The 10,107-nt window shown below is 40.2% G+C and overlaps 1 protein-coding gene across 3 annotated transcripts; it reads left to right on the top strand.

Moving 5' to 3' along the window:
- Positions 1–2,547: 2,547 nt before the first annotated feature.
- On the top strand, positions 2,548–7,706 carry GAPT (GRB2 binding adaptor protein, transmembrane). Of its 3 annotated transcripts, none has more exons than XM_061393473.1 (2): positions 2,548–2,644; positions 6,015–7,706. In XM_061393473.1, exon 2 carries the CDS (start codon positions 6,300–6,302, stop codon positions 6,774–6,776), a length of 477 nt encoding a protein of 158 aa, XP_061249457.1. In that variant the 5' UTR covers positions 2,548–2,644; positions 6,015–6,299; the 3' UTR covers positions 6,777–7,706. The 3 variants fall into 3 exon arrangements, with proteins under 3 accessions (XP_061249457.1, XP_061249455.1, XP_061249456.1); XM_061393471.1 differs by having other exon boundaries at positions 2,550–2,644; positions 5,913–7,706; XM_061393472.1 differs by having other exon boundaries at positions 2,562–2,644; positions 5,916–7,706.
- The last annotated feature ends 2,401 nt before the right edge of the window (positions 7,707–10,107 follow it).

Here is a 10,107-nt window from a genome sequence, read left to right as displayed (position 1 = left end):
AATATGTATATAGCATCTTTTTTTATAGATTCAAAGAATGGTTGTATCTATTACTTAAAAATCCTCTCTGGAGAAAAAGCCAGGCAGTATCCCTTCATTTTATTTATCTTTCAAAAAACTAAAGTGATAAATGGTAAAACAACTTTCCATAAGTTCAAAAGATGAAATCCAGATGGATATCCAGTTGTCCTGAGTTCTAGAGTAGACCGTGTAATTTTACATAAATATTATCTTTGTTACGTTACTTGCAGATTGTGTGCGTGTGTGTGTGTTTCTGTTTGTATTATTACGTGGCAGGGCGGCTAAAGGTAAAATACAGCCCTAAAGACTGAACTGACATTTAAAGCTTCACAACTTTATACCTCCTGCGCTCTGGGATCATTGCCTAGAACACTGCTGTTCCGCCTTTGATTATGTCCTTCATGTTCTGTGAGGCCTTGCTCATGTCTTTCTTTCCCTGGCAGTTTTGAGCTGGATGTCTCTTTTCCTTGTCCCCACTGCCTGTGTGTAGCAGTGTCTCTCTTAGCTCCTACTGTCTTGATCTGAAGAGATCTGCAGATACGCCTTTTCACTAGGCTTTAGGTGCTGCAAGGGATTGTGTTCCCTATTGCACCCACATTGCTTAGCATAATCCCTGGCACAATGTCAATGTCCAGTCAAACTGACCGTCTTGTTCTTCAAATGTCCGATTGGTATTTCAGTAACTAAATCTTCTTTTAAACCACTTTACTTAAAAGGCAAAATTTCCATTACTTTATCATCATGTCTGTCTAATTCAGCATTTCCCATATTGATATTCCAAAGAGTTGTCCTCTGAGAGGTGCTGTTAAATAAGCGTTATGTGATGAAAACTTGTGGTTCGGCCTAGCGAGACAGCTCAAATCCTGGCGTCAGCACACAGGTGGTGGAGGGAGACTGCCAGACCGCACAGAGGGAGTGATTAGTTCTCCACTCTTCCTTCATTCCCTCCTCTGTAAGAGAGGACAAATAGAGTCCTCTCCCATCAAGTTGTCTTCAACATTTACTGTGGAGCGTATGAAGGTTTAGAATACCTAAGTGCTCAGAGAATGTTGGCTACTATAATTAAAGAAAGTTAAGCAGTTTTTCTCTCATATTTGGTTGGGTTTTTTTGCTTACTGTAAGACTGCTCACAGCCTTCAGGATGCTGAGGTGCCTGTGAGTCTCCAGGTGAGCAGTCTTTCTCAAATTTACTTGGTGAAACACCTCTAGAAGATCCCAGAAGCAATGCACTTTGGAATATACTTTAGGAAATCCTGTCTTATCAATTTAAAAGAATATTAGCATATTCTGAACTGAAATTGCGAGACTGGTTTGACAAGTGTTGATGTAACCTGGGGCACTGGGAGATAGTATTGGGAGCAAGGACTGTGCTAGTATACAAGTAGATTAATCAACAAGACCTGTGCATTACCATATTTTAAAATATTTCTTTGTAAAAATTTTAAAATGCAAGTAAAAAAAAAAAACAATCAGAATGCTGATTCTCAAGTAAGGACTGCCTGAAGATTACATACAGTATAAAACTTTTAAAAAGTTATAAATATTAAAAGGTAAAATGCACAATTTTAATGGGTTGAATAGTTATTCCTACGGGAGAAGGCAATGGCAACCCACTCCAGTACTCTTGCCTGGAGAATCCCATGGACTGAGGAGTCTGGTAGGCTACAGTCCATGGGGTTGCACAGAGTTGGACACGACTGAGTGACTTCACTTTCACTTTTCACTTTCACGCATTGGAGAAGGAAATGGCAACCCACTCCAGTGTTCTTGCCTGGAGAATCCCAGGGACGGAGGAGCCTGTTGGGCTGCCGTCTATGGGGTCACACAGAGTCGGACACGACTGACGCCACTTAGCAGCAGCAGTGTTCCCACCGCACCCGCGACCCCATCCCCCCTCAAAAGCCATCTAAATCCTAATTCCTGGAGGCTGTGAACAGGACCTTATTTAGAAGTAGGATCTTTCCAGGTTAAGTAAATGAAAGGTCCGAGAAAAGATCATCCTGGATTATCTGGGTGGTCCTGCATCTATATGATGACAGTGACCTTATAAAAGGTACACAGAAGGAAAAGACAAGCGGAGAAGCCATGAGACAATACAGCAGAGATGGGGGTGTTGTGTCTACAAAGCAAGGAACACCAGGGAGTACCCAAAGCCAGGAGAGAGGCCTGGATGGATTCTCCCCTGGAGCGTCCGGAAGAACCGCCCTACCCACCCCTTGAATTTGGACTCCTGGCCTCCACAATGGGAGAGAATACATTTCTGATGTTTAAAAAAGAATAATAAATAAAAATAAAGTGAAGACTGTAAATAGTGTCCAAATAAAAAACCAACTAGGCTTCATGCATCAGTTTCTGATACAGTTGGAGAACTACTACTAGGTAAAGATGAAGGGCTGGACTTCCTTATTCAAAAACGCATACACTTTTTCTCAGTTCTTATGTATATGATAAGAACTTCCTCTCAAGCCAGGAAACTTTGCAAGTATGAAATCATCTGAAAGGAGGGGTAAAGAAGGAAGTAACTGACCTCCATGAAGAGTGAAAAGAGGAACAAGTTCTAAACCAAAGCGGGTTTGAAACATAACCAAAAGGACAAAAGAAAGCTTGGCATACAAATCTCAAGGTAAGTAAGGACCTGCTTTAAGGTATTTGGGTAATGAAAACTATAAAATAATAGTTCATTTTAAATAATCATGGCTTTTTATCTTATCAAACACAGTGTGTGTAGCATGAGGTGCCCATATGTTGAAAGCCCAGTTTACAGCCTGTGAGGTCAATGCTTCCTTACTACTGGAGAGGCTCACAAGCACAGGGTGTGCTTTGCTGTTGCCTTGTTTTCAAACAGAAGGGCAGTATCTGACTAAAATTTCAGAAGTTTGTCAACAATTTGTGATTTTAAGACAAATGAATAATGGTTGGGTGTACCTATTGGAAGTGTCTTCCAAAATTGAAAGTCTTCTTTCAAATTGGGCAGAGTGAAACTTACAAGTTACCTGTGAAGGACTCTTATTTTACATATGGCTCCCATTCTAGTCCACTCCAGTACTCTTGCCTGGAGAATCCCATGGACGGAGAAGCCTGGTAGGCTATAGTCCACGGGGTCGCAGAGTCAGACACGACTGAGCGACTTCACCTTCACCTTCCCATTCTAGCAGGTCTTTGTTTCTGTCTTACAGGGCTTTTCCTATTATTTTGAAGAAAGGGAACAGATACATTTATTTTCCTGTAAGATATCTCCTTGTCTTTATCTCAGTAAACACTTCTTTGATAAACAGTTTTAATTTTGGGAACGTACTCAAATGTCTACTCTACACAGAATGACATAGATGGTTAAAAGTAAATTCTCCTCTTGGAAATCCAGAGAGCAATACATTATCTTATCCTCAAAGTGCATTAGGTAAGCCTTCCTGCTTCTGTTGCAATCATAGCACTTTTTAAAAAGCTGATTAGTTTCAATCAATATTTGAAATTTAGTTCAAATATGCTGGCAAACATTTACTTATATGGGTTATTATTTATACCATAAAATATCTTACATATGGTCAGTTCTCAGCTGTTGCAGAAAGGAAGTGGGATCCTAATGGTTGAAGTCCCTTGCCAAACCTTGAACACAAAGCACTGTGTCTGGCCTTAGAAAGGAGGGAACCTACAAAAGTTCCAAAGAGATTAAAAGATGTTGCAGTCTGGGGTGTTTGTCCCTATAGTTTTATCAAAGAAATATTATAAATCAGCTACATCTCATATTTAATTTAGTGTTTTATGTGAAATGCCAGATTGAAAATTTGCACATTTGATGTATTCTAACCTTGAACAAGTTTAGAAGTGTTCACCACTGTACGTGAGTACTCACTGAGAGCAGGGCACAACCTCAGGGCTTCTTTCTTTCTTGTCTATCACTACTGTTTTTATCCTAATGCAGGTTGCCGTATTCATTAGTAGGTATTTAACAAACCAGCTATCCTGTGTCTAGTATTGCTGCTGGTGATATAAAGATAAATAAAATACAATTCCAAACCCCAAGAACCTCAGAGCTAATCATCTATAAAAATTTAGTAATGGATGATGTGCTTGACAGACATTTATAGAAGCCTGGGTAGGAGTAATATTTAGGGGAAAATTTTACTTGAATCCAGATTTAATCACTTCTTAGTCATTAAAGAAGTTACTTAACTTTTTAATCTTCTTGTTTCTCATGTATAAAATAAGGATAACAGTAGTATCTACTTCCCATGACAGCTGTGGATGGTAGGGTTAAATGAGATAATCCATGTAACAGTGTTTAAAAGCTGACCCCAAGTAACTAAATATTACTAATGGACATTCAGTAGATGATGATCATCATCTCATAAGCACTGTGAAATTGAATGACTATAGTTATCAATGCTGTAGTATCTATTTGAAAGGTGCTAAAAGAGTAGATCATTAAGGTTCTCATCATAAGAAAAAAAATGTTTAACTGAGCTGATGGATGTTAACTAAATTTAGTGTGGTAAATAGTTCACAGTACATGCAAATATCATATCATCATGTTGTATACCTTAAACTGATACAGTGTGGTATATTAATTATATATCTCAATAAAACTGGAAGAAAACAACAATGATGAAAACAATGTTGGATGTAAGTATATCTGTGTCTAGTCTAAAAACATACAGCAGTAATGTTTTATTGATAAAATCATAGAACATTCAAAGTAGTTGAAAACTTCCAGTTTCTCTCCCCTCTGCCATTTTAAAGCATCAACAGGTAAAGCTATAAAATTATCTTAATTAAATGAAAGTTATTTATTGGAAGTTGTGATTAGACTAGTGATAGGAAGACTCTCAAATTCTGTTTTAAATATTTTGGTTATAGGTATTTTGTTTTTACATCAAAGGACTCTTTTCTTAAGTACACACTGTACCCTTTACAAGACATGTCTTGCATTTTAAACTATCAGCTTAAACAGATGCTTAGATTTGGAGTCCTATGTTTATTTAATCATTTATTCAATAAATATTGACTGAGTGTCTTTTCTGTGCTAGGTGTTAAACATATTCTCTAGGGATATACAGAGGAAAAGACCTCATCTCTCTCCACCATATAATCAGATAGGAAGACACAATTTCATGTAATTTAAGTTGTCATGCTGTAATAGAGAAAGTGAAAGTCGCTCAGTCGCATCTGACTCTTTGCGACCCCATGGACTATATAGTTCATGGAATTCTCCAGGCCAGAATACTGGAGTGGGTAACCTTTCCCTTCTCCAGGGGATCTTCCCAACCCAGGGATTGAACCCAGGTCTTCCACATTGCAGGCGGATTCTTTACCAGCTGAGCCACAGGGGAAGCCCCTATAATAGAGAACTGACTCTTTAATATGGGAATACAAAGAAAGGTGTGGTTAAGAAACAGACATGGTCTCTGACCACTAGGCAGAGGGGCAGGCGAGGCTTCACAGAGGAGGTGATGGGGGATAGAGATGATTGTCCATCTGGACTCTTGTCCCTTTCCTCCTGTTGTGTTCAAAGCATTATCTTTCTCTTTTTTTTTTTTTTTTAAAAAACTGTTAACATTATCTTTCTCTTGAAGATGATTAGCCTTATTGTCAAAAACCATGTTGAAATCTAAGTGATAAAAGCACTCACACTTCAGCAGACACGTTATTTTAACTCTCCCACCCCTTCTCACCAGTGAGGACTGTATTCTATGTTAAAGTAAAAACTCACTGAATACAATAGCAAGTACTGCCTTCTATATTAAAGCAAAAACCCAGTGCTGCAACTAGTACTAGATTCTTTCTTGAAATAAGAGTTTACTAAATGCCAATGCTTAATGTAGTGGTAGAAATTGGCAGATTTTTTAAATTATGCTATGTATTAAATATGCAATTAAAATGTTTTTAATTTATAGCAGGTACCTGGATGGCAGATCGTTCAACCTTCCCTTTCTTGAGTTTTCTACTCTGTTATTATTTTCCACTCATTTGTGCTTCATTTTGTGATTCATTGATAGCAAAAGAAGCGGAGTTGGATAAAAATCCCTTCTGACACAGTACAATTATACCATAACAATTGTGTAATCATCAGATGCAACGAGAGCCAGCTTCCAAAATCAAGGTTACTCAATCTCTCCTCTGACACCAAGACTTTGCCATATAATGTTCTTTCATATCTGAAATGCCAAAACAAGCTTCAGAAATTACTTTCAAACCATACTTTATGAGAAATTACAGTGGCTTGTACCTGTGAATTCATTAAGGGCTTCACCATAGTAACAAACGACATTGTTCGTGCAGAGATGCTGAAAATCTGTGGAAATACTTCAGTGGCTGTGTCTATAGGAATTTTCCTTCTTTTACTGTTGGTGATCTGTGGAATCGGGTGTGTTTGGCATTGGAAACACCAGAATACCATGCGATTTACCTTACCAAAGTTTTTGCAAAGGAGGAGAAGCAGGAAAAAAGACTATACTAAAACTTTCTCCTTGAGTCCCCAGTTTATCGGCCCAAGGCATAAAACCTCAGTTCAAACTCAAGACCGCCATTCTGCTGGGAAGGACACTAACATCCATGACAACTATGAAAATGTGAAAGTGTGTCCTCCCAAAGCTAAAGGAGAAACGGACAAGAAACTGTATGAAAATACTTGGCAGACCAATCCCGAGGAGCATATCTACGGAAATGAGACACCATGTGACTATTATAACTTCGAGAAGCCTAGTACTTCTGAAGCCCCTCAAGAGGAAGACATATATATTCTTCCAGATTCATATTAATTTTGCAAAATGTGTGTTTAGTTATTGAGGGGTAAATATTCGCTGAGGCTTTATTGTACTGATACCATCAAGTTCTTCTGTTGAAACTTGATGATCTCCTTTATTGCCACCCTTCTGAATCCTGTGTATATCACTGTGGATTAATTCTAGATATCCTCGCCATCCTTCTTGCCCTCGATTAATTCTGAATTGTGTTTCATTGATTCTTCCTTCTGAGCATTACTTGCTATCTTTTTCTTCTTTTTCTATCTGGACCACTTTTCTGGCTCGGGATTGTCACCGTCTGCTCACTAGTCTTTCTGGCTTGAGTTCCTACATACTCAGTGATGCCGCATAACTGCAGAATCCTTGAGACGCTGCCAGATTCGTCTTCAGAAAACATTCCCAGTAGCCACATCACTCCTCTGCATAAAACCTCTTACTGTCTCCTCTTTGCAAAAGACATACTACTCAGAATTCTAGCTCCAGAATTTTACACAGTTCAAATTTACTTTTCCAATGATTTATGTTAATCTCTCACTTCTCTGTGTTCATCAAAAGCTGCCAAACCCACCTCTCCTCCTCATCTTTCCTTGTCTGCCCCCTCTTAAGCCTGCCTTGAACCATAACTTCTTCCATCTGAGTGAATCATTCCAAACCCACGTATACCATTTTTCTTTTCCTGGTGTCCTCTAGATTTTGCTGTCTGTTCAGTTCTTTGGGCATTTAAACATATGAGTGTTTGCAATGGCATTTTATTATTTAGTGTCATATGAAAATGTCCTAAATCCCATACTAAATAGTAAGGAACCGCCTCATATTCATATTTTAGCCCCAATGTCTATAGACTGCCATATGAGGCACTCAGTATTGTTCAGTTGACAAGAATTGAACTGTACTCTTCGCTAAGTACTTTGGAAAACAATCTAATAAATCCATCCATCCAAGGAATATTTATTGAGTACCTTCTATTTACTTCTTAGTGTGCTGTACACGTGGACGGGGTAAAACAGTGAAAGGAAAAACATGGGTCCTGAGCACACACTGCCTCGTGTGAAAGAAAAGACAATCAACAACTACTATGCTCTTTATTAAGCTATGATACTTCTTAAACCCACTGTTGTATATGCTGCTCTAAATTGCTCGGGCTGGAACTCTGCAAACTACCTTTTTTCTTTGCCAGGTGTATCCACATTAGGATCTCTCAACAGGGGAAGGCTGGCAGGCAATAAACAGGAAGCAAAGGGGGCCTGCCCCTTCTTGTTCTCCCTGTTGTCCTGAGAGGTACTCTTTTCACTTAATTTACTCCAGCACCACTGGTGGTTCGCAGTTTCCAGTTTCTTCCAGCACTCCTTAGAAGCAACTTCTTTGCACCTTGTCAGAGATGCCGGCACCACCAAGCAGCAGCCTTCCCTTAGTATCTGAGAACCAGCTCCTCCAGCACTCCTCCAAGTTCCCAAGGGACCAGCAGAAACAAACGGCACCGACAGCTCCAGGTCCCAGTCCCCCTCCAAGTTTCTGATGATCCCCAGTCTTAGGTACGGTGGCTATTTCCTGCATTCACTATCTCTCTGGTACCTCAATGGCCTCTTTCTGTCTTTTCAGTCTATCAGTACTTTTTTTTGCTTGTTTTTTAATTAATGCTGAACATTTAGTTCTCCATTTTAAAACAAACTGATATGGTTTCTGTTTCCCAAAGTGGACCCTGAGTGATACAACTAAAAATGATACAGTAGGTGTTCTGAAGGAAAAAAAGCATTCTGTGTTTGAGAACAATGGCATTTGGTAGGGAAAAGGATTCGAGTTTTAATCAGATTACCAAAGGAGGCCTGTCTAAAGGGACACTTAAGCTGAGACCTGAGGGTGAAAGGGGCTCTCCGTGTAGATGTGGTGTGACAGGGATGGGACCAGCACGTGGAAAGACTCTGAGGCATGACAGAAGCTATGGCACTCGGGGAATTTAAGGAGAGCCATGTTGGCTGGAGCTCAGGGAGGACTGAAGTGACATCTGGTAGGTCAGCAAAGGAGGAAACAGCAGACAGTGCAAATTCTCGTCGGTCTAGCTAAGTGGCTCAGGCTCTAATATGGTGGCAAATGGAATCTAACAGTTTTAAGCAGACGAGTGACGTAACATTACATTTTTTAAAGAGCTGTGGGGTTAAGAAATAATTGGGAAAGCTCAGGGTGGAAGTGGAAGATTATCATTCACTAACTACTCACTGATGAAAATCTGTAAAGGTTTTCATGGCAAAAAATCATGGGAAGGTTTGAAATGGCTCCTAGGCACTTTCCAGAGGAGAACAGGATTTAAGTTGATCTTGAGGATTTCTGTTGGTCCTGGAACAGATGGTCATTTTGAAGTCTCAAACAGGAAGTTCTTGCTAGAATAACCTATATCCATGCCTACCTAGTACTCGGTCATAGTAGCTGAAAATAACCTGATAGGAACCACCACCAGAGAGTATCTCTGTCCTGGTAGGATCCTGGGCATCAGGCTGGAATGAGCAAGGGAGTTGATCCAGAACAGCTAGATGGTATTACGTAAGGGGACGAGTCTCACCATCAAAGTGACCTGCTACAGAAGGGTACCAGAGAAGCTGCTTTAAGAGTTTGGTCTGAACAGTAAACAGGAGGTAATAAAGCAAGGTTTTTCAACGAACTAAGCAAGGGCCTGTTTTCTGTTGCGATCAGTAGTGGGTTGAAGTATATCACCGCTATATTATTACCATTATGATGAAGTGTAAGTCAGACCAAAGTGAAGTGTTGCAAGTTGCAGGCTGAGCACAAGGTCAAAGAGCCAAGTGCTCATGGTTGGCAGAGGTTGGCCGTGAGGTCCTGCAGAGATGGCCTACCAGTCCCAGCGTGTGAACTTGCCGCATTTCACAGCAAAGCCGCAGTCCTTGCATCTGATGCTCCTGTGTATTCTTCCCCCACCCCCACACCCCCAACATCCTTCCTCTCTGCCTCTTGTGGTACCTGTGGTTACTTTTGCTAATAATATAACTCAGGTGCAAACTGCTGCTGTCAATTTGACTTAGACTAACTTTGTTTTCTGTCTCTCAAGGACGATTTTCACTTTTTAGATTTTAAGAAGGCAGAGAAATATTGTAAGAGAGAATGCAGATAGGAAAAAGAAATTTGAAAGGGGGGGTGGGGAAGAAGGAAGAGGAGGAGGAGGAGAAGTGAGGCAGGAGGGAATGAGAGGAGGAGAGAGAGAAGCAAGAATAGGAAATAGGAGAGGGGACAGAGAATGGAGAGTATGGTAAAAAGAGAAATTGAATGACGATTTCCTTGACTTCCTCTGTCATCCTCCCCAGAGCCCCCCACCAACCCACCCACCCCCCCGCACACA

Source organism: Bos javanicus, chromosome 20 (genome assembly GCF_032452875.1).
Source record: "Bos javanicus breed banteng chromosome 20, ARS-OSU_banteng_1.0, whole genome shotgun sequence".
Classification (NCBI taxonomy): Eukaryota; Metazoa; Chordata; class Mammalia; order Artiodactyla; family Bovidae; genus Bos; species Bos javanicus.
This window is presented reverse-complemented; position numbering and strand designations above follow the sequence as displayed.